General features: G+C 50.7%; 5 protein-coding genes across 5 annotated transcripts; 4 read left to right on the forward strand and 1 right to left on the reverse strand.

Moving 5' to 3' along the window:
• Positions 1-1,528: 1,528 nt before the first annotated feature.
• acyA (adenylate cyclase acyA) lies at positions 1,529-8,249 on the forward strand. Its single transcript, XM_025701415.1, has 3 exons — positions 1,529-2,370; positions 2,496-7,751; positions 7,812-8,249. The coding sequence occupies exons 1-3, from the start codon at positions 1,777-1,779 to the stop codon at positions 8,103-8,105; spliced, it is 6,144 nt and encodes a 2,047-aa protein (XP_025559451.1). The 5' UTR covers positions 1,529-1,776; the 3' UTR covers positions 8,106-8,249.
• A 469-nt stretch (positions 8,250-8,718) lies between these two features.
• On the forward strand, positions 8,719-11,410 carry BO88DRAFT_437796 (putative sister chromatid separation protein (Src1); the record flags this gene model as incomplete). The annotated part of the gene is made up of 2 exons (XM_025709643.1): positions 8,719-10,663; positions 10,789-11,410. Exons 1-2 carry the CDS (start codon positions 9,084-9,086, stop codon positions 11,408-11,410), a joined length of 2,202 nt encoding a protein of 733 aa, XP_025559452.1. The 5' UTR covers positions 8,719-9,083.
• Positions 11,411-14,233: 2,823 nt separating this feature from the next.
• On the forward strand, positions 14,234-15,116 carry BO88DRAFT_470772 (uncharacterized protein; the record flags this gene model as incomplete). Its single annotated transcript, XM_025711677.1, has 2 exons — positions 14,234-14,360; positions 14,539-15,116. The coding sequence occupies 2 exons, from the start codon at positions 14,234-14,236 to the stop codon at positions 14,898-14,900; spliced, it is 489 nt and encodes a 162-aa protein (XP_025559453.1). The 3' UTR covers positions 14,901-15,116.
• A 2,553-nt stretch (positions 15,117-17,669) lies between these two features.
• Positions 17,670-19,142, forward strand: BO88DRAFT_490477 (uncharacterized protein; the record flags this gene model as incomplete). The annotated part of the gene is made up of 4 exons (XM_025712780.1): positions 17,670-17,939; positions 17,994-18,160; positions 18,230-18,637; positions 18,708-19,142. The coding sequence occupies 4 exons, from the start codon at positions 17,670-17,672 to the stop codon at positions 19,138-19,140; spliced, it is 1,278 nt and encodes a 425-aa protein (XP_025559454.1).
• A 634-nt stretch (positions 19,143-19,776) lies between these two features.
• On the reverse strand, positions 19,777-22,875 carry BO88DRAFT_347924 (uncharacterized protein; the record flags this gene model as incomplete). The annotated part of the gene is made up of 5 exons (XM_025703395.1): positions 19,777-20,841; positions 21,252-22,027; positions 22,072-22,374; positions 22,424-22,555; positions 22,605-22,875. The coding sequence occupies 5 exons, from the start codon at positions 22,873-22,875 to the stop codon at positions 19,777-19,779; spliced, it is 2,547 nt and encodes an 848-aa protein (XP_025559455.1).
• Between the last annotated feature and the right edge of the window lie 601 nt (positions 22,876-23,476).

Raw genomic sequence — 23,476 nt, forward strand, 5'->3', positions numbered from 1 at the left:
TCACAAAGTGAATCTGAGCTGGCGGATTAAATCTTAATAATAAGATTTCTCATGCCGGAAATGCAAACTCAAGCCTCTAAGGCATCGGGACTTTGCCCCAATCGGTACGGCCCTTTTGGAGCGACAGAGTAGTAGACCAGTCGGATCTTGACATCATGTCCACCGGTCAAACCAGTTGGGGACTTTTCATGGGAGGGAGCTTACAGTAGCTTCCGAGCGGCGGTCCACCAGAATCTGAACCACTTCCCCCCTCCCCAAAAGTCCACAGAGGGAGCTTGCTCCTGCTGCTGCTGTTTGCTGCTGCTCGGTCCGGTTTAGCGGGTTGCTCGTGGTCAGAGCCTCAACGCCTTTCCAACTCTGCGCAGGTTCACTCCTCCCGCCGACCGTCACCACCACCACTTTAACCACCACCTAAACTCCCATCCACGCGAACCTCACCTGTCCGGTTCATGCTGGTGGTTTTCTGACTTTCTCTCATTCCCCTTTCCTCCCCCCTCTTCTTCCCTCCTCTTTTATTACTTCCCTGAACTCTTTTGTTCCTCGCCCGTCCCGCCCCCTTTTCTCCCTACCCCCCACCTGCCGTCATTCTTGAAGCCTGTCGCAGGCCTGGCTGTCCTCGTCCCAGATTGTGCGATGGCGTTTCCTGACCGCTGCCGCTCACCCTCCAGAACATGAAGCACGTCTTGACACCGTCGCGCCCGACGCTAAACCCCGTGCCACGATCGTATACTGTTCGTACTGTGATAACTGCCTGTGGCAAGCCTTCCCTTTCCGGTGGTACATCTTCGCTGAGACCTTCGGGTTACTTTTAGAGTTTATATAATCTTTGCCTATACCGACGACGCAGTATCTATATCCCCACGCCATTCGAGATCAGCCCCCCGATCGGATCTACCAGCAGTTCCTCCCACGACACCTTCACGAGCTCATAATTAACTTCCTCACTTTTTTGTCACCATAAATTCGATATCGATCTCATTAATGCTTTCCCTCCTTCCCCCTATTTCCCTCTTCGGCAACCGCTTCAGGTGACAGTCCGTCTTTTTTATTTTTTTCGCCACGTCCCCTCCCAAACAACTGTTCATAAGTCAGAAGCATGTCGCATCGAAACAGTGATCAATCTGGAGGGCGGCGCAGCTCGGAGAGCTCAGGGGCGCACAGCTGGTTGTCGCAAGAGACTGTTCGAGAAGGTCGAACCCACCAACCCCAGCATAATCATGAACCTTCGAATGCGCGCAGTGTTTCTCCATTATCGGGATTCAGAGATACGGACAGGTAGGCAACATTATCCTCCTCGCTATTCCTTCCCTCATATCGCTTCTGGTCGGAGGCTGCAGATATAGCCGTCATGGGGCTGTCGTTACTTTCGGCGAAGGAGAACGGATGGCGGCTGCCGTTGCCACGTGCAATGCTGGTTTGTCTTCGGCATCTCTTCTAAATACGTCCTACCATGTCCGTTTTCTGTGTCTGGAACCCTACTTCACTCACCGTATTGGTGAATGGTGCCATTCCGTTCCTGCGTTATGCTGCCTCAGTCACTGCACGTATAGCGCTATCTGATGGGATGATTGAAAGCTACAGAAAGCGATGGGCCCATGATGACTTTCAATTCTGGTCACAGTTTACTGACTTACTACCAGGCCAGATCCGCAGACTTGCACATCACCAACAATAAAAGATCCAAATGACCTCTATTCTTCCATCTTTTCTTGGGGCTCCGATTTCGCCCCAAAAGACCAACGTAAACCTCCTCAGTTTGGCAGCCACAGAAAGGCCATGAATTTGCTGGGAACTGAGGATCCCGGCACTTCACCAACAGCAAACTCGAATAATCGGCCGCCACAACTAAATCTTAATCCACCGGACAGTTCCCAGCACGACGCAGAACCCTCGCTTGCTTCTTCTCCTACGGTAGCACCTAATGATGGTCCGTCAACCTTCTTCAATGACTATTCGGAGCAGGAGGCGTCTCCCGCATCCAACTTATTCCGTCCAGGAACGGCCCAGACATATGCCAGCGAACCTCTAGAGTTAGACTACAACGGTGATCACCGAAGGCCTTCTGTCGCCAGCGCCATGACTGTCAGTAGCCAAGGTTCCAAGTCTAGTGCTGGTGCGCTCTTCAAAAAGAAGTTGCAAGGATTTTTCGGCGACGAGTATGTTGGAAATGGGGATCCGAGACATGACTCGGACAATTTCACTCAAAATTCGGCTACGAAACCTTCCTCCCTCGATCAATTTCGAGCACGCGAGAGAGCCAATTCCGATGGCTCCCGAAATCCAGGAACATCACCGGCTCCAAATCAAGCGAGACCTCATACCCCTCTCCCTTCGAGCGAAATCACTCCGTGGTTATACCAAAGTTTTAACGTAAGTTTCAGCGCCTAGTATGCTTCTGTTCGTCCTTATACAGCAGCCCGTCATCTTTATGCTCGCTGTATATCACGTGACTGTTATCCTTTGGGCAGCAGGAAGCTAATGCAAAACTATGTCAGGATATACCCCAGTATGGCGAAGCTCCTGTCCGAGAAGCACCCACAACGACAGCTGATGGCCAACGCGGGTCGGTATCCCAGAGAGACCAATCCCGCCGGCATTTCAGCGGCCACCGCCACTCACGAAGCAAGGAAGAGAAACCGACAGCCGCTGGTGATTTAGCAGGCTATTCTAATCGCCCAGCAACGGGACGAGACGATCTATCTTTAGGTCTTCGGCTGTCTAGAGAAGGCAGCTTGAACTACCCAACTCCGATGACTTCGACTACGACACTTGTTGGCCGTTCAACCAGCCCAACTCCAAGCGTCCAAAGTGCCTACTCCAGAGAACAGGGCCAAAATTCGCCAGGGGCACAGACGAGTAAGCGGTCTTTCCTCGACAAGATACGCCGTCCGAAACATGGTCATTTGAAGAACATCACCGGGTCGAAGGCAGTACAAGAGACCACTAAAGCTGCTGCTTCGAAGCTGTCTCGACGTGAAGCTTCGCCTGCCAGGCGTGGACGGCAGGGCAGTATCGAAAGCGGAACATCCTCTCGCTTGGCCGATTCGGGAGATAACGAGCGCAAAAGGGACGGCAAAGGCTTAGCCATCAGCTCTGCGAAATTGAGAGGTCGTCGAGGTCATGCCACCGAGGTTCCTCCCGGCAAGGAAATCAGACAACCCGACAGATCCAATGTGTGGGAGCTCGATACAGACCTCACTCACATGGAAGGTATTGTAAACCCACCATCACCGAGCGCAAAGAGCAAGATGCTTGATGGTGCTTCCATTCGATCCGAGGAAACAAGACGGCGTGATGCGGTGCCCGCGGGTAATTGGGACGCTCCGGAAAGTTGGCATGTGAAGAAGCAGAACGAGCCGTCTACCTTACTCCCCCAGGACACCTCTGAACCCGGCCCTACGATTACCGAGCCGGATGGACCGAATTGGTACATACGGATCTTCCGTCCAGATGCTACATTCGCTACGCTCTCGGGTGGGTTATACGCCACTGTTGCAGACCTGGTTCATGGACTCAGTCGAAAGTCTTTCCTCACCGAACATATCAGTAATTACGAACTAGTCATGCAGAAGAATGACCTTTCAAGACAGCTTGACCAGACGGAGATGCCCATACTCATGCAGAAACGAATGCTCGAACAAGTGGGCTATACTGAGAAAGACCGTATCGAAGAGGTCGGCCGGGAAGATCACAGTTACATTCTGCGCTTCACATTTCTACCGGCCAGGATCACTGGCTACATCATCGATGGCAATGATCCCCTTGGCAAAGCTCAGCAAAAGTTCAGCCATGTGGACCTGTCGAATAGAAGCCTTGTTACAATCCCCATTGGTCTCTACAAGAAAGCGCCCGAGATTATTTCGCTAAACCTATCGAGAAATCTGGCTTTGGACGTACCGAAGGACTTTATTCAGGGATGCATCAACCTGCGAGAAATCAAATTTATTGGGAATGAGGCTCTTAGACTTCCTGCAAGTTTTGGACTTGCGAGTCGGCTGACATATCTGGACGTGTCCAATAACTTCTTGGAGGACCTGACTCATGCCAACCTTGACAGGTTGCACGGACTTGTCAGCATAAAGATGGCCAACAATAGGCTCACCAAGTTGCCCAGTTACTTCGGTAACTTCCAGTACTTGAGGAGCCTGAACATATCGTCAAACAACTTCAAGGTGTTCCCTGACCTCCTTTGCGGCCTGAAGAGTCTAGTTGATCTAGACATCAGCTTCAATAATATCTCGGAATTGCCACAAATCGGCAAGCTCGCGACACTCGAGCGGATTTGGATGACGAACAACATAGTCAGAGGTGCTTTAGACGATACCTTCAGAGATCTCGTCAACCTGAAAGAAATTGACGCAAGGTTCAATGAAATTACGAACATTGACACACTGTGTGTTCTCCCTCGCCTGGAGCAGGTAGCTATTGGACACAATGCTATATCGAAGTTCAAGGGATCGTTCCCAAAACTCAGAACTTTGGCACTTGACCATTGCCCTATGACTCAATTCGAAATTGACGCACCTATACCCACACTGACGTCTCTCAATATTGCCTCTGCGAAGCTTGTTCAACTGCGTGATACTTTCTTCGAGAATTTACCTAATCTGACCAAAGTTATTCTAGACAAGAATCACTTTGTGTCAATGTCACCTCACATAGGCAAATTGCGCAAGCTTGAGCACTTCAGCATGATTAAGAATCCCCTCGCTGCTCTTCCCGCCACCATTGGCTGCTTGACGGAGCTCAAGTATCTCAACTTGAGGGAATGCAATCTGAGAAAGCTACCGCCAGAAATTTGGCACTGCCTGAGGCTCGAGACTCTGAACGTCTCTTCGAACGTCCTTGAAGGTTTCCCGAAGCATGGAAGCCCGCAGCCTCAGGTCCCCAGCGAACCGATCGGCACACCCGCCGCAACGCCCGGCGTATCGACAACACCTAGCTATGAGGAGCTAGGTGCTTTAGAGGAGCAAGAGGCTCGACGACCAAGCCAAACATCGGGCGGCGTGCTTAGCACTGGAAGCTCTCCAAACGGGGGCGCTTACCGGAAGCCCTCTGTCGCATCCTCCCTCGGCCAAGGCAGGAAAGTCTCTGCTGCATCTCGATCGCTGACTGACGGCAGTCCATCTTCACGCAAGGACTCCAATTTCTCTCAGCATGTGGCGACGACATTTGGCGGGTCACTTCGGAACCTGTACCTGGCTGACAATCGTTTGGAAGACGACATATTTCGTGAACTTTCACTCATCCCGGAGTTGCGCATTGTTAACCTGTCGTACAATGAATTGACCGAGCTCCCCCAGGGACTGCTGAGACGTTGGCCGCTGCTGACCGAATTGTACATCTCTGGCAATGAACTGACATCGCTTCCTTCCGATGACCTTGAAGAAGGAAGCAGCCTGAGGGTTCTTCACATCAACGCGAATCGCTTCCAAGTGCTTCCCGCCGAGCTCTGTAAGGTCAGCAAACTCTCAATTCTGGATGTTGGCAGCAACTCTCTGAAGTATAATGTCTCCAACTGGCCCTATGACTGGAACTGGAATTGGAATCGAAACCTCAAATACCTCAACTTTTCGGGCAACAAACGGCTTGAGATCAAACCTCCTGGCTCTTCCCTGTCGAACCAACAGCAACAACCAAAGCATCAGACAAACCTCACCGATTTCACTTCTCTCACCCATCTGCGCGTTCTGGGATTGATGGATGTCACTCTCACAATTACAACGATCCCTGAGGAAAACGAAGATCGTCGGGTCAGGACGTCTGCTTCACTTGCGGGCTCACTCGCATACGGTATGGCTGACTTTCTCGGCAAAAGCGAGCATCTTTCTATCTTCGATATGATTGTGCCTCGTTTGAAGCCGGACAAGGTTGAAACGGTCGTGGGTATGTTTGACGGGCAGTCTCAATCCAGCGGAGGTTCAAGAATTGCCAAATTCCTTCACGAAAACTTCATCCATACTTTCTCTTCTGAGCTGAAAAGAATGCGCCCTGAGCAGCACGAGACACCCCTTGATGCGCTCCGGAGGGCGTTCTTGACTCTGAATAAGAATATGGCCTTCGCTTGCTACAAGTCTCTGGATCAGGATGTCCGGCAGTATCAGGAAGATTCAACCGACCAGAGAAAAGTTCGGCTTACCAAAGACGACATTGATCTCGGCGGCGTTGCGACCGTCATGTACCTCAATAACATGGACCTCTATGTCGCAAATGTTGGCGATGCCCAGGCGATCCTCGTCAAAGCGGACGGCTCCCTGAGACACCTGACTCAAAACCATGATCCTGCCGAAACACATGAAAGGGCAAGAATCCGCGATGCTGGAGGGTTTGTCTCCCGGACCGGCAAATTGAACGACGTCCTCACCGTGTCGAGAGCTTTTGGACACTTCCCAATGATGCCTGCTGTCATCGCAGCTCCTCACACCATGCACGTAAATTTGACAGAGCAGGATGAGATGGTCATCCTCGCATCTAGAGAGTTGTGGGACTACGTGACACCGGATCTGGTAGTCGATGTGACTAGGGCTGAACGAAGAGATCTCATGATCGCAGCCCAGAAGATCAGAGACCTGGCCATATCTTTTGGTGCGACCAACAAGTTGATGGTGATGATTCTAGGTGTGGGCGATCTCAAGCGACGGGAGAAGATTAGGACCCGGCCAAGTCTTTCGATGGTTGGGCCCCCCGAGGAACAGATTATTCCCAGTACCAAGCGCACCAAGAAGCCGCGTGATGCGCCTGGTGACTCCCGGCTCGCGCGATTTAACTATGTGGACGCCCCTGTTGGTGAACTGGCAATCATCTTCACTGATATCAAGAAGTCGACCAGTCTTTGGGAGACCTGTCCTGATGCGATGCGTTCGGCCATTCAGATCCATAACGATATCCTTCGTCGACAGCTGGGTATCATAGGTGGATATGAAGTGAAGACTGAAGGTGATGCCTTTATGGTCGCTTTCTCTACCACCACAGCTGCTTTGCTGTGGTGCTTCAACTGCCAGACACAGCTTCTTGACGCCGAATGGCCGACGGAGATCCTTGAGCAGCCCCAATGCCAAGTGGTCTATGATACGGAAAACAACATCATTTTCAGGGGTTTGTCCGTCAGGATGGGCTCTCACTGGGGCGAACCCGTTTGTGAGAAAGATCCTGTCACCAACCGTATGGACTATTTTGGGCCAATGGTGAACCGAGCGTCACGAATCTCCGCGGTCGCTGATGGTGGCCAAATTTTCGTATCGTCAGACTTCATGAGTGACATTCAACGCAACCTGGAGATATTTGCCGATAGCGAACGGGCTGCGTCGACAGGTTCGGAAGAAAGCTACGCGTATGATACCCTCGGGCACAACATTCGTCGGGAGCTGCAGCAACTCAACAGCCAGGGCTTCGTGATAAAGGACCAGGGTGAGCGCAAGCTAAAGGGACTGGAAAATCCGGAACCGCTCTATCTCATCTATCCGCATGGCTTGTCGGGACGATTGACGACGTTGGACAAAGACGCAAGCAATGAGCTTGCCCCAACTACTATCAGCAAGCATTCTCAACTGGAAATCCAGACGGATTTGATTTGGCGGTTGTGGGAAATTACTCTTCGTCTGGAGAGGCTTTGCGCTGCATTGGAGTACCCGGGTGAAGCTCGACTGAAGGAGCCGAATGTAGCTCTATTCAATGTCGTGAAAAATCATGGTGGTGAGCTTGCAGACTCGACTGTGATAAGCCTAGTTGAGCAGCAGGTAACTCGCATCGAGGTAAGTGACACGACGGCTTAAATATCCAGACTATATGCGAGCTGCGCTGACATTCCCCAGGTCTGTATCACTACACTCTTCATTCGAAACATGATGCGGCCCTTCCGGCCTGGCGACCAGCTCAATGACCACGCTGTACCGATTACAGACGTGATGCAACAACTACAAGCTCAGCTCGCAGAATTCCGAGCTCTAAAGGAGCAAATTGATGCCAGTGCTGGCACTGCAACTAGCTATACATACACCGACCCCCAGTATAGCAACGGTGAGAGCAACTATGACTCTGCCTCGTCGTCCTATCTTCATATGGGACCGCCATCCGACGAGTATAACCCTGGCGGACCTCGTCCTTGAAATCCACCCTGATTATATTTCTGGCAAGGGTTACATTCTTCACATCTCTATTGTATTCATTGCACTTTTCTTTTTAGCTTCTCTTTATTCTACTGCAGAGCGGCGTCTCTTGGGTTGGTGGGAAGTGTGAATTCACAGCATAGGTTGGAGCCTTGGAAGGGTGGGGTTCGTCTTTCTTGCCCTTTTATCTCCTTCTTGGTGGTATCTTTCTTCCCCAACTTCTTGGTTACTGTGCATCTAATGGAAATGTAAAAGCGAATTATCATTTTATCTGTGGCTATCTCGTAAATGTATAGGCTACATATAGGTACAGCGGATCGTAACATTGCGCCTGATAACTGTATGAAGCCTCTAGACGATGAGTCGCAACGTCTGGTCAGATGCACATATCGCCGTGTTTACTATGCACAATACTCTGGCACTATTGACCATCTCATCTTTCACTATATAGGCTATCTAAGTAGCTATTGTCTGGAGACATGCGCCACGGTGGGGATCTCAGGCGCATTGCCTCCCGCTCACGTGATGCCAGCGTTTGTTATGATTTGTTTGCATGACGGGGGCCAAGGCCAGCTTGCTCATCTTGCCGTATCCGTGCTCCAATTTGACCCTTTCTCTTCTCGCCTCCCCTTCTCATCGCTCCTCTCAGACTCTGAATCGAATCCTATCATTCTAAATTATAGATAGGTTTGATATATCGAATAAGGTCCTATTTGTTACTCTCAATCGGCCAGTTGGCTTCTCTTACTACGGCCCCGCTTGGTTGCCCTGGAGACCATTGATTAACGGCTACTTCCGTCATTGACGAGCTGGGGGCTGCACAATAATCAAGGTTCTCACCAAAAGAGCGGAGACCAGGAAGATCTTTCCTTCCCATCCGTCCGTTCAATTTTTCCCTCTCCGCAAACCTCCATCCGCCTTTTCCTTTTTCAACATCGATTTTCGTGGCGTTGATAAGCTACGCGAATCGCTTCCACCATGGCGGACGCTCTGGAGTATCTTGCTCCGGATTTTGATCTCAATTCCCTCACCGTACCGCGTCTGCGATCCATCCTTGTCAGCCACGATGTTCCCTACCCTGCTTCAGCCAAAAAGGCTCAACTTATCAGCATCCTGGAGGCGGAAGTTATGCCCCAGGCCCGAAAGCTATTGAGAGAGCGCGAGAGAGTCAGGAGAACCAGCGAGGGTATTACAGACATGGGAAGTCGCGCGACGTCAGTTGTGAGCGACTATGACGACCAGCGCGGAACTCCGGCGAGAGACTCGATGCCACCCCCGCCTACACCGTCTACGGTATCGACAGCCACTGGAAGAAGGGGACGCTCTAGAGCAAGTGTCAGAGCATCGACAGCCGACACTGAGGAAAGGAATGCTACAGCTACTCCGTCGGTGAGCTCGAGGAAATCTATCCCGAGATCGCAATCGAGAAGATACCGCACGTCAGACACGGAGCCGCAGGATGATATGTTGGCAACACCTGTGGCAACTGACACTATGACACCACGGAAGTCCACTGCCAGAAAACCCAGACGCAGCGAAATGACACCATCTGTGAACCCCGAACCCCCGATTTCTGCCATTAAACTCGAACCGAAGGAGGAGAGCGTTTTCACCGATGATAATCCCTTCCAAAGTGGATCGCCAGCCCGTTGGGAATACAAGAGCCCGAGGCCGTCTAGTCATAGATCGGAAAGAAAGAGCAGCTCGCGGTTTTCGCTCGAATCGCCTGCCTTGAGTAGCGGTCTGCGGTCAAGGAATTCCGTCACGCCAGCGGATCTGCACGATCAGCATGGTGCTACTCCGTCAAAGCGGTCACCATTCGAGCCCGCCATCTCAAATATGAGAACTCCTCCACAGAATTTTGATCCAATCAAGTACGAGGAGGACAGCGACTTTAGTGCAGGCGAGGAATTTACACCAGACGAGCAGTTGGCGCTCGAGAGGGAGCACGCCGACTTGATGTACAGTGCTCCAAGCCGGCGGCCACAGAAACAGGGAACTGCAAGCCGTGCAGCGCCTTGGGTTATCCTCGTTGTATTGTTCGCAAGTTTCGGTGCTTGGTGGCGTAAGGAGAAGATCGAGATTGGATTCTGCGGCATTGGCAAACCCACTTGGTCCTTGGCTGAAACCAGGGTCCCTGAATGGGCCAATGTTCTTGAACCGCAATGTGAACCATGCCCCCCGCACGCATTTTGCTATCCCAATTTTGAAGCTCGGTGTGAACACGACTTCCTGCTCAAGGCGCATCCGCTGTCTCTTGGAGGGTTGGTTCCGCTACCCCCAACCTGTGAGCCAGACAGCGAGAAAGCGCGTCGCGTGAAGGCTGTCGCTGATAAGGCTTTGGAAGCCTTGCGCGATCGTAGGGCGAAGTGGGAGTGTGGCGAGCTGGCGCAGGATGAGGAAGGCACCGTCGGTGCAGAAATCAGCGAATCCGACTTGAAGCAGGAAGTGGGGAGACAGCGTCGGAAAGGCATGAGTGACACAGAGTTTGATGACCTTTGGAAGGGAGCTCTGGGTGAGGTAATTGGAAGGGAGGAGGTTGTTACCAGAATGAAACAGTAAGTCGATCAACTTTCCTAATCTGGAGGCTCTATCACACCTGCCCGGACCCTATGGTGGCACCGAAGGAATCAGATTCTGACGTGTTTTCACGGAACTAACAGAGGCGACAACATGATTACAGACCATCCTCTGTCCTCACCCTCACCTCGACCTCCGTCAGCCGTCTCCCTCTCACATGCGCCTTCCGCCGCAACATCCGACTCTCTCTCGTCGCGTATCGATTCCCTCTTTCGGTTCTAGCTCTGTGCGCATGTGTAATTCTTTACGCACGCTCAAGAGTCCGGGCTCGCCGTTCTGATATGGCTCGAGTCCCAGAATTAGTCGCTACGACACTCGACCGCCTGGCGACGCAGGCTGCCCTTCACGCTCGGGGTGCTGCTCGCGAGCCCTATATTCCCATTGGCCAATTGCGCGACGACGTTCTCCGTTCAGAGCTGCGCGGCAGTCGGCGCGAAGCATTGTGGAAGCGCGTTCGTAATGTAGTGGAGGGCAATGCCAACGTTCGCGCTTCAGTTCGTGAGGGCCGTGGTGGGGATGTTGCTCGCGTCTGGGAGTGGATCGGTGGGATTGGCAGTGTCCGGAGCGAGATTGAGAGTAGCACTGCAACAGGCCGTGAGAGCGGTAAGGTGCATTTCTCTCCACTCCCTGCCGAGCAGAGCCGTGACCAGCCCGTTGGAGAGGCCACGCTGGCGCAGAGCCCGGGAGAATTGCGCAAATGGGATGAGGGCAGGCCTATCTACTGAAGGTCTGCTCCGTCCCGTCCTTATTCCCTTCTTGGAACTCATACTTTGCCCTCTACATTATTTTACAACTTCGTGTATACACTATTAGGATTCCCCTGCAGATCAGGATTTTGAAATAAGCAGACAATTTTGCTCGTGGTGTTCCAATTGAGCTGCACTTTGTTCGTACGATGTTTTGGCGGTGTGGATCGCCTGCTCCAAACCTGTTGAACCCACAGGTTCGTTAAAGGGTTTTACGAGCTTCGAATAGTTGGCGCAGGAATTTTTCTTTGAAGGTGAGGTGGCGCACGGAAGCAATGCGAGATGCCCCCATTACCCCATCCTTGCTCTGTCGGTATGTTGCTATCACCTTGGACATGAAGTGAACGCATGCATCTAGCAAGGATGGCAGTTCGGTAAGTTAGTTAGGTTCATCACCAGGCAACTCTGGTTCGTGACATCAAGGTGGCGTACCGAACCGACTTTTGTGTGCGATCACACGACCCCACAGCCACGGCATAGATGCCAGCCTATCAAGCGCTTGATACTCCTGATCATCCGCATCGAGAGGAACGGAGCCGTGGTTACAATAGCAACGATTGACGGGCTCCTATACTAGTTGGAATGTTGCAACGCTCGCACTCCCCACTCCCGCAACCGAGCTTCGGCCGCCAGCGGATGTAGTGGAGTGGTTTGCTGTATAACTGGGCGGTTCAGGATCTACATATTTATCAGCTTCCTCGAGACGATAACTCGCACTTACCCAGTACTCTGCCACGTAGTGGATTGGCAACTAGTGAAACTGCCTTAGCGATCTGGGTCCCGAGCATGACCCCATAGGGTTTGTTCTCTAGTCGCGTCGGCTATCTCGAAGGGGTTAGATTATCAGTATGTGATTGGCAAGCAGAAGATATAGATGCGGCGTAGTTCCGGAGCCTTGCCCGTTCGTAGGCAGTACGTAGGTGGTAGAAAACTTGCCCCTGGGAGATGTTAGGAAGTCTAATCAGTCTATAGGTTGTCACAGGCAGTAAATAGTAGGAGAAGGGAGAGAGCGAATGACCTTTGCTTGGGGTGAGCTCGTATCAGCTCAGGCCAGCCATGATGAAAAGGAAAGAGAGCAGGGGTGACTGACGTCTATCGAAAAGTCAGACCGGCAACCAACGTCTTCCTGCTCATGTATTTGAGGAAACCCAATGCTCCCTCCATCCACTGGTTGGAAATCTAGACTTGGGTTGAACTTCCCAAATCAGGCCAAGTCCGACCGGGACTAGCGGCGGTGGGCCACCCGGGCACGTGAGCGCCTGCCTTGCGATGACAGCTGATCTCCTCCTCGACAGCCGGCAGTTGGTTAAACTTCAATCCTCAATTCTAGTCGCCTCCCCCGGTACTACTGGTTCAAATACTGGTTCTTCTATAGCGTTGCGGTGTCCTATGGTACCCCTAGTCCCCGGGTTTCTGGCCTGCAGTATATGAAGGAACTAAGTTGGGGGCAAAACCAGGCACTTCAGCTTTCCCACGGTGCATTGAACTGCATCCACACCTTAGCTTTGCAGAACCAGTAATCGGGGCACAACCCGCTCTTGGTCTGTGTTTCCTCATCGCATACGTGGGTGGTCACTCTGTGGCTAAGATCCTCTGGAAGCAGGTAGTTGACGAAGACATCGACCCAGCGGACTAAGGTCCTGGGTCCTCTGTTTGTTCCGTCGATTTGATCTCCCCGTGGCCTATCAAATCTAACGGATAAAATATCCGGCCTCGCGCCGCCATTGAATTCGCGCAGAGCGCCGGCCGTTACTTTAGTCAACCAATGGTCCTCCGTTGATTCGGTCACAGTTATGCTCGCACAATCCCAGTAATTTTTCCATTAAAGAACCCCCTTGCGAGAGGATTCTTCGAGCGTGTATGAAGGGGCGTGAGGAAACCATCCCATCCACAGAACCGCCTACAGCAGAAACAGGGAAAGGAAAGGTTCAACAAAACTAGATTCTACAGATACCCGAGGAATATTGGACAGGGGAACGCCGGTAGAGCTGCTCAAAACGGAAAGGAGGAACAAAATCTGATCCAAAGAGTGGTGGTGGGAAAACCATATTACTCAGGGAGAAGGACGGATGGGCCCTTTAGGCATTTTAGCTGCGCATCGCCGAGTTGGTGACTATTGAGACTGCCTAATCGCCAAACTCCCTGTCTGACCGCTGCTGGGTCTGTCCAAAAAACGAAGGCTGGGCTGTCCCTGATAGCCATTGCGATTGCAAATTCTCCCATCCAGCTGGATGTTCCATGCACTGGTCCCGTCGACCTGACTCGCACAACTTCCTCCCACTTTCAGTTGGGGTTCTCCTTCGCTGGCACAATCTTCTTGCACCCGGCTTCTTGGCTATAAATGCCCGAGGGTTTGCTGTTCCTGGAACGACTGGAGGAGAGCCACAGCGTTGGGGACGGCCCGTGGGCCTGCGTAGGCCCCCGATGTGTCACAAGTCACAACACACACCGATCCTATTTCCCTCCCCCCTACTTGTATTGGGCCGTAATTTTGAGTTTTTTTGGGATTTCCCCCCTTGAGTGTGCAGATGGTGCTTTTCCAACCCACCCACTTTCGCTCGTCTCGACCGCCCGCGGTACGCCGGTGCGACAACGCTGCAAGACCTGGCTAGCCCGTTGAACATAGGGCCTTCTCTGGTCGTCCGGCATAGATGCGCCTCCAAATGAGGCGAGTGCTCCTAGAACTTTCTACCCGCGATCTTATCTGGCACTTCGCTGCCCCCCTCCCACGGGCCTCTTGTTTTCTCCCATCGCTGCTTCTTCTCCTCCGTCATCATATACAGACACACTCTTTCTTAAGTCATGGCCCAACAAGGGTCTGGGAAACCTTTTCGTCCCATTGCCCCAAGGAGGATACCAGAACCTCCAACCCCGGCTGCTGCGCCCGAGGAGGGGAAAATAAAGCGCGCTTCTACGGCTTGCGGGGAATGTAAACGACGTCGAACGAAGGTGAAAACTCCCCCCCAGCTTGGCTGTTCTAGTACACTCTAGCGGTTTCCTTTCCTTTATGATGCATCATAATGGTTCATCTAGCCCCTCCATTAAGTTCTTCTATCTTCTCACTCTTTCTGTTCTGACTCGGCCGGCCGTATCACAGTGTAGTGCAGATACAACAGGGACGCCGTGCGCTGAATGTGCTCTTCACGACCGGGAGTGCGTGATCGATGAATTCGCCGACAAGCGACGTAAAGTCGCGGCCAAGCGTGCCCAGGAGGATTTGAAATATTACCGTGGCTTTGTGGAACAACTCCTTGAGGCGCTGCGATTCGGTGATCGTGCCACCATCGACGGCATTCTCGACGTCATCCGATCGGGCGCAACTCATGATGAAATCCGGGCCGTTATTGCTCGCTCCGCACCGAAAGATGAGATAAATATTCTTGACGGGGTGGACTCCGTGGCAACAGACGGCAACAACAGCACACCGGCGAGCTCCAGGCCGGATGGTTTACCCAATGACGAGAAATAAAACGAACCCTACCACCAGCGACGATATATATCAAATTGATGACCAACTTACCTTTCCTATCTACGACTCCGACATGAGCACGCGACGACAGTACCGGTTCACCTTTTACCATATTATTCGACGAGACAATGAGAAGCTACGTTAGAGGCCTCGGTGAAGGAGACGAGGGGAAGGGAAAAAGGGGCCAGGTTATGTGAAGGGTAATATAATTCCCTTAGTTCACTGTTAAAAGAAGAAAAAAGTGAGAACATACATTTGCCAGGCTTCCAACCACAGATTTCCTATCATCTCCATATCCTCCCGTCTCCTCGCTTCTCCTATGGTGGCTCTGGCATGGTTGGGTGGATGGCTGAGTACTGTGAGCGTCTATGGGGGCCCTTTTCGCCCTCCCGTTTCGATACCTGACTATGCAGTTCAAGACATCACTATCAGCCATGCAGGTCTTAGGTGCTGTCTGTCTACTATGTTGGGGGTGGGTGAAAGTCTCTTAAGCGCTACATACACTGAGAACCATAAAGTAGCCAGTTCTGGAGACTACGATGAGGAAAGGAGGTGGAACCCAAGGTGCATGTCTTTTCTTGGCACCGGAAGCAATGAAGATTGAATCACCCGAGCGTCAGAAGAGGCAACATGGCTACATAAGCCCATTCTTCACGAATCTCCCGGCATATGTCGATCAATGGGCCCGACATAGCGCGCTGGTAAACGCCCAGGGTTGAGGTTGGGTCACCGACAGCAAATCTTGCATATGCAGGTCAGCCTATGATTGGGTCTGTTTGGCGTGCACATTAATCTGCATAACCGATCACTTGCCGGCTCACGGGCCTATCTGAACGAGCGATGGATCAACCCTCGCTTTTCCTGTCAATTTTCTGTTTCACAAGACAAAAGTTTGGTTCATGCAGAATGCAAATTGGGCCACGGTCGTTTTCTTCGGCTATGACCACGTCAGGGTTGCATTTGAGGGATCATACTGGCTTTTCAGGGCTCTTTTGCAGAGACTAAGGGCTCATAGCGGTCCACTTGGTAAGAACCGCCAATGCGTGGCGTTTCTCGGACATTCCGGGGTGGGTCATGGCTCCAACTATTTCTTCGTTTCTACATTGAAGATATGAGCCAACGGCGAGCTAGCGTGATTGCCTGGTACTATTCCTCTACCTGGTTAGGCAACTGTGGTTGCTATGGTAGAGGCACCGCTGCAGAATAATGCAGCCGCAGGTACTCTCACACTGCACTGCAACGGTCTGAGATATGGAAGGCCGGGATAGTCTTTAGCCATATTTGAACCAAGTCACTGTTCAAGAACTGCATAAGTAATGAATATTCCATCATGTCTTGTAATAGGACCGTATACAAACTATCCCGGCTATACGCCCAAATTTCGTTCCGACAAACCGGGACACCCGACTGGGCCAACCGTAATATGCCCTGAAGTTTCCTTGTCGGAATCGACCGACAAATATATCCCTGTAAGGGATCGTCCTAATCAAACCCTGGTCGTCGGAAGTCAAAGCTTATTGAACCTCATCCAATATTCTATTGTCCACTGATGTCATCCTGTTCCTATCGATCTGATCACTTGTGATGAGTGTCCATGTGGTGTAGTACTCCTACGGTTATCTAATATGAAATTTCTCTCGTCCATGCTAGAGTACATAGTAGAGTAGGTTCGATTTCCACGGATGCCTTGCATTACGACAACGGAGGAATTGATTGAACATATGTCTAGTGTTGGGGGGAAGAATACTACACTTGATAGTATATATCCAGATGCAAGATAATGGAGGACTACTAGTCTGATTTATACCACTTTTCTTCATCATGTTTCTAAACTGAATCTAGTAAAATTTCCTGTAGGTTCTTACTTACATCCTAATGAAACCTAGGCCCAGAATTGTACAGTAGTATTACAATAGATTCTTTAATAGCCCCTTTCTATGACACAGCCTAATATAATTCTGTAATAGATCGATCTAGTGGGTCATAAACCACCTGCTCCCGCGTGTCCAGATTAACTAATAAGCAGAAGAATCCTACTGGTCTGCAGGTAGCTGCGGGTGAAGGATAAATCTTAACATCATTAGGTTCAATGTTCTTTGACAACACCCCCTACAATTAAATGGACAGTAGAGCCACATACTGTATGATGATCCATATAGTAGTACTAAAGATTGTCACATTTACTCAAATATGTCAGTGTAGCCGAGTGGCTAAGATCAGACTCGAGAACTAATGGATTTGTGTGCACAGAATGAGTAGTTCATGACTATTGGGCATAATCTAGGTTTCATAGAGTATTGTTTTGCTCGGGCCTTGTATGTAATGGTACTATTAGGAGTTCGCGCTCAAGATATCGGACAGTAGCCATGTGATTGCACATGTCGTTACCAAACACATGAGAATCAGACATAGTGCTATGCTTAGCAGAAGAATAATACTATACTATGTGGAGTTTGTAGTGGTGTGGTGTTGGGGTAGGTCAGTGAGCGGCCTCGGCGCAAGCCCTGGATTACAATATCTCGGTCATACTAATATTAAATCCTTCGCTGGGGGAGATCTGGGACCAACGATTCGTAAAAAATTTTCATATGCCTCTGACCATTTTTCTTTTCTTTTGTTGGGAGTCTTATTTTAAATCAGTAGTCTGTTGTCAACATATATAACCTCATCCGACCACCTAGCACGAATTATCTTGGATCTGCCAGCCAACCCCTATCTGAGTGATAACGCCAACGACCATTATCACAATACAAAAAGCCAGACAACAAAATGACCACCACCGACCAACTACAAGAACAATGGATGATTACCATCCACCCCCTAACCACCTCAATAGCCATACTAGCCCTCACCATCTACCTAACCCTAGTCCAACACCTCCGATACCAGCGCAAAACAGCAATAGAAGCCCCGTTTAGCGCCAACAAAAGACCTCTATCAAGCATGACCATCGAAGAAGCACACGCAATCATAACCCAACTACAAGAGTTGGAATTCCCCTATGCGTTTGCCAAGGCTCGTCGGATGGCTCTCTTGAAGGTACGCACGACCGCATAGCACCGAACTGCAACCAAGGAACTGATCAGATATAAGGCCGGAGGCATCCCCACCATGTCGAAGCTATTCGCCGTGACGGGCCAGAATAACCGGCGAAATGCGGGTAAACGCGCCGTCGACACGGAGATCCTTCTCCGGGAGTCGCAGTCCCAGCGGAGGGATTCAGATCGCTATGCGACTGCTGTGGCGAGGATGAATTATCTGTGTGTACATGATACCTTCGTTAGAATCAAAGAGATTTTGTTTCAGGATATATAAACTAACCACTATAGTCACGCGCGCTACCGCCGTGCCAACAAAATCACCGATGACGATCTCCTGCATACCCTCGGCGATGGACTCGCCGAGATTCTGAACGTCATTGAGCGAGAAGAGTGGCGTGGTCTCACAGACGTGGAGATCTGTGCTCTTGGGATCTTCCACAAGAATCTGGGTGATGATATGGGTATTCCTTTTGATGTGCTTCCGTCGAAGGCGGAGGGATGGGAAGATGGGGTGCGATTCGCAATGGAGTTGACTCGTTGGACGGTCCAGTATGAGGAGAGGGTTGCGATGTTTACGAAGACGAATGATCAGTATGTTCGTGTTTATGTGGATTCTGCGCTTCCGCGGTTGGTGAGGCCTGTGGTGAGGCGGATGTTGGGTGCTGGGTTGGATGAGGTGATGCGGTTGAGTTTGGGGTGGGTTTCTCATTCCTTATACTTTGTCAATTCAATAATTGGTTCGGCCCTATGCTAACAGATCTTTTAGTCTCGAATCCGCCGGATACTTCTTATCATTCGTGATAAACCTCGTGCAAACTTCACGAAAACTATTCCTCCGATATCTTGCCCTTCCGCGTCCGACTTTCCGTGCCGTCAAATTAGTGCATGATGTGCCGAATCAAGAGACGAAGTTGTACAACTTTGAGAGAAAAGTCCTGCAACCGTGGTATATCCGACCTACTGTTTGGTCGAAATGGGGTCCGGGGGCATTGCTGATTAGATTGTTCGGAGGCAAGGTGCCTGGTTCGCGTGGAGACCGGTATCAACCACAAGGATACGATCTGATGACGATTGGGCCGGAGCCGCAAAGAGGAAGAGGAGTGGAGGAAATGAGAAGTGATATTGAGGTGATTCAGGCGAGGGGGGTGGCGATGTGTCCGTTTTCGAAGGCGAAGTTGGATCATCTTGGTGCAAATTGACGGAGTTGTATATCATATATTGAGGGAGCGATGCTACTATAAGGGATATATCCATACTTTGAAGATATCAAGTTGTATTTGGGTGGGAACCCGTGTTTAGATGTGCTTGGGTACTTTCTACATTGATGTTTTGCTTATTGATGGGTTTTTATTGCGCCTGGCTTGTTAATCCTGATTGTCGGACAAATTTTCACTATATTGATGTTGATGTCTGCGAGTACTGGCTTCTGTAATTTTCCCGATATTTAGACTATGTTCTCCTGATCTGAAGCGAGATCGTGTACTGACCAGAGGCTTTCTAAACACTTTCAATCAACTTAATTACTACTAGCAGTCTTGAGAAAGACAGTAATAACAGCAGTTATCCTACTATAGTCCACGCCTGACGTAAAGCCCCGAACATTATAATTATCCCCACACCGATATTATAATCAACCCAATCCAAGCCCCGAGGCAAATAACTAGTCTAAAGCGATCTACTTAAATCAAATATGATCCACCCTCCGCACCGAACCCTGCAACGCCCGCCTAACATCCACCTCCCTAAACCCCGGCGCACGACCAAGAATCACAAGCCCAGGAAGAAGTCCTAGTACATCACTCATCAGCATACCACCCAAACCCCAACTGGAACCATCAAAGAAGCCACTTACTCGAAAAGAACCCCTCAACATCCAAAACATACTCCCCCACAGCATCCCCAGACCCAGCAGACCCACTACACCTCAGAAACATCCCCCCACTCGTAACATCCACCCCCATCAATCCCAAAAACCCCTCGACATCACGACAATCAAACCACGTACCTCCAAGACCATACATCTCCAACATATCACCCTTACTCTTGCTGCTACTATTACTACTTCTACTCATCACCCCCAACACCCTCCCCGGCATCCTCCTATTCCGCGGTACATCCCCGTCAACACCCCGGAAATGCGTGCCTGCGCCGCCGATACCATAGAAGGGTAATCCCGGAACCTCTAGCGGATCGGTACACCCGCCCGTCAAGAGCTGCTGGAAGCGGGGCTGTGTCTTCTGCGGATCGCGGATGCAAGGCACCAGGCGGAAGACGCGGTAGATGGTAAATGGGTTGGAGCGCGGGTCGGTGAAGAGGCGGTAGGCGTGCTCGAGGGTGTAGCGGTGGAGTTTGCGCAAGAAACGGGGTTCGTGGAAGGCGTAGGTGTGGTGTTTTGTTGGGATGGGTGTGAGCGGTTGGTTATGGATTAGACGGTGGTTGTTATTGGAATATGTTGGTTGTTGGTGATGTTGTCCCGGTGGAGATGGATCTGTTTCTGTGGACGAGGATGAGAATGAGGATGATGGTGTAGTATTGTCCGTGCTTGTTGCGACGGGAGTGCCGTCACCGTCATCGAATAGAAGAACCTCATGAAGTCGTTTCAATCGAGTACGGAATGTAGGATGTAGTTGCTGTTCCTCAGTGGCGACATCAGCGAGTAGCCCTGCTACCTCTTCCCTGACGATGCGGAATCTCGCTTCAAGCTGCTCGGCTCTGTCGATCGCATTTCGAAACACGGCTTCCTTTCTGAGTCGGTATGTGCGCTGGGCACGACGGACTTGGGTACGACGATTGGGAGAGAGGATGGCGGTGGTGTTGGTGGTGGCGGTGGTGTCTAGACGGGGCCGTCCTACTCGTTTGCTTGATCGACGGGGTGTCATTTCCCACAAAATCACCCTTGTCTGGGCATGTAGGAAGCTTATTTTGCAGGTTGATGTATTTGTTTTATTTGCTAGCTTGTCTACTGTGCTGTATGAATTGACTGTGGCAACAAATTTCATCAAACTCTGCAAAGCTAGTAGTAGGAATGAAGTTTGGTTCTGATATTATAATCTCGGGAATGGAGCCTCGGCATTATATCAACCACCCAACGTTTATTTCATCTGCTCCACAGACAGTTCCCAACAAGATCCCAACTTATAACACGCCGATTCCCCTCATTCTATCTAGATGAATCGTCAGATCCGGATCTTGTAGCCTCTCAAGCACGGCTATATCCATCGCTACAATTTTAGCATCACTGCTTTCTAGCCTCGTTGGAGCGTCAGCAATGTAGTTTGCAGTGTGAACAGGCTCAGTTGCCTGATCATACAAACCGTGCCTGATCCGCGTGAAATAGCTTGAGCGATGCTGAAACCATGGAGTCCAAATCAGTGGCACCGGTCTTCACCCTGGCTTCCTCAATGCTTTGCCGACTGGTAACCAGTTTCTGCGCCACATGTCCCCATTCCACCTTTTGCTTGGGTATGTGGACCTCCGAAAACGACGGGCTTATCTCCACGGACGTCAGTCGACCATCCTTCTTACGCACCTGACCGTCGACAATGACGGTATCGATATCTCGAATTGACGAGTGAAGGACAATAGCTGCAACCGGGTCCTGCTCACTCGCACACACCATCCCCGGGCTGGTTCCATCGAAGATGACCAGATCGGCAAGCTTTCCCACTTCGATCGAGCCCAACTTATCTTCCATATGTAGGGTACGGGCACCCTGAATGGTTGCCAGACGGAAAACGTCTTGTACGGAGAGGTCCAACGAGCGGGGAGTTTTTCCACTGGCAAGGACCTCCTCGTTCCGACGAGCTCGTTCGGCTTGCAACCCAAGACGCATAGCGGTAACCAGGTCGCTAGAGGTGCTGCTATGACAGTCGATCCCGAGAGAACTTATCTTACTACATCCCTCCTGGAAGCAAACTGGGTATCCATGTGCCATCTGCAGTTCCGATCCTGGGGTGGATGAGACCCATGATTTTGCCTTGGACAGCTTCTCGACGTCGCTTGATGTGAGATGCGTGGCGTGGGAAAGGATGATATCTGGTCCAAGCAGACCATAACTATCGAGAAGATCAACAAGTGAATCGTCGCCTGTTCTGGTTAGTCCTGTGCATATTCCGTGTGGAGTAACCTACTGAAGTGACCCCGAACGTAGTGCGTAGTTATAACCTTCGTGCCTGCTTTGCGGGCTCTGTCGTAAAGTGATACCACGACATCCTTTGGAAGCATGAGCCCATCAAAGCCCAACCCTATTTCGACTCTGCCGTCTCCATAAGGAGCTGCAGTAGCTAAATCACTCAGCTGCTTCACCACCCAGTCATCTAGGAAATTTCCGCCTGGTACTATCTCTGGCTTCCATGACTTGACAGTGGGAGTGGGAGTGTAGCAGAAAATTGACCTAATTCCGGATGAGACCGTGGCTTGGAGGCCATGCAAAGCTATACTGGGTGAGCTTTAAGCTGGAATAATCGAAGTCTATTAACTTACAATGAGCGGCAGTAACATTCATATGGGCATGGTCTACGACCGTTGTAGTGCCGGCATCCAAGGCCTCTAAACAGCCTGCCAGCTGGCCCCAGAAGATATCTTCGGGTGAATAATTGATTTGTTGAAGGTTTCCTACATCTATAAGCAACTAATAGTCCTGGGTTGCAAGAAATCAACTGACCAGTGGGCATATACTCTATCAAGGTATGGTCGGCATGACGCCCCTTGAGCTGTGTCTGCCACAGATGATGGTGCGTATCAATAAACCCAGGCGACACAATCTTCCCCGTGCAGTCGATAACCTGAGTGTCGACCGATGGAGGTGCAATATGCGACGAGATCTGCGCTATCTTGTTCCCCTCAATCAACAGAGAGTGCTCGCGGAGTGGTGTAACATCATCCCCGGACGGGACGAGGATGGTCGCGTTCTGGAGCAAGATCGTAGAAGGCATTTTGTGACGATTGCTTGAGATCCTATCAAACTTAAGCTGCGTGAAGCGGGAGATTTATACAAAAGTTCCCATGGTTCCGATGACACCGAGTGGGGAAGCTAGGGAGCTCAATTTCCGTGTTCGGATAGGTGGTGTGACTAAAATCCCACGTCACTCCATTGGAGTTATCCTGCTGTTCCAGAACAGCCTAATTTGTAAATCTGAAGCTCCGGAGACCGAAGACGCGAAATCCGACCGTTGAGCCGAAAGTGCAATCGGACATAGGGAATTGCGGACTTAGCTATTTGTTGAACCCATACATTCAATATTGTATTCGAGATCGAAAATAGCTGCCATATAAGGCAATCCTATTCATACTGATGGTGCTCTTGGTTGTGGGCGCTTTCTCAGACCCTGAAAAACTTCTGAAATACGATATTCCATAGTTATGTAAACACTGCCGGTTTGTCACAATCGCTCACCAATAGGAAATCATACACTTTGATTCGGAGGTATTTGTGCCGATCATCCCTTACAGTGATTCCTGAGTGCCGGCATCACTTTAGACGTAAGTACACAGCCAGAATGGACTGGATCTGTCAACCCGATTGATATGTAGGCT

This window comes from Aspergillus vadensis (genome assembly GCF_003184925.1).
Source record: "Aspergillus vadensis CBS 113365 unplaced genomic scaffold BO88scaffold_24, whole genome shotgun sequence".
Taxonomy (NCBI): domain Eukaryota; kingdom Fungi; phylum Ascomycota; class Eurotiomycetes; order Eurotiales; family Aspergillaceae; genus Aspergillus; species Aspergillus vadensis.

What these genes read in the sequence shown, in the direction of transcription:
- acyA (XM_025701415.1), top strand. Translation starts at nt 1,777, where the DNA reads ATGAATTTGCTGGGAACTGAGGATCCCGGCACTTCACCAACAGCAAAC. An exon ending in GGTTATACCAAAGTTTTAAC is followed by an intron (nt 2,371 to 2,495) that starts GTAAGTTTCAGC and finishes AAACTATGTCAG; the next exon opens with GATATACCCCAGTATGGCGA. An exon ending in AGCAGGTAACTCGCATCGAG is followed by an intron (nt 7,752 to 7,811) that starts GTAAGTGACACG and finishes GACATTCCCCAG; the next exon opens with GTCTGTATCACTACACTCTT.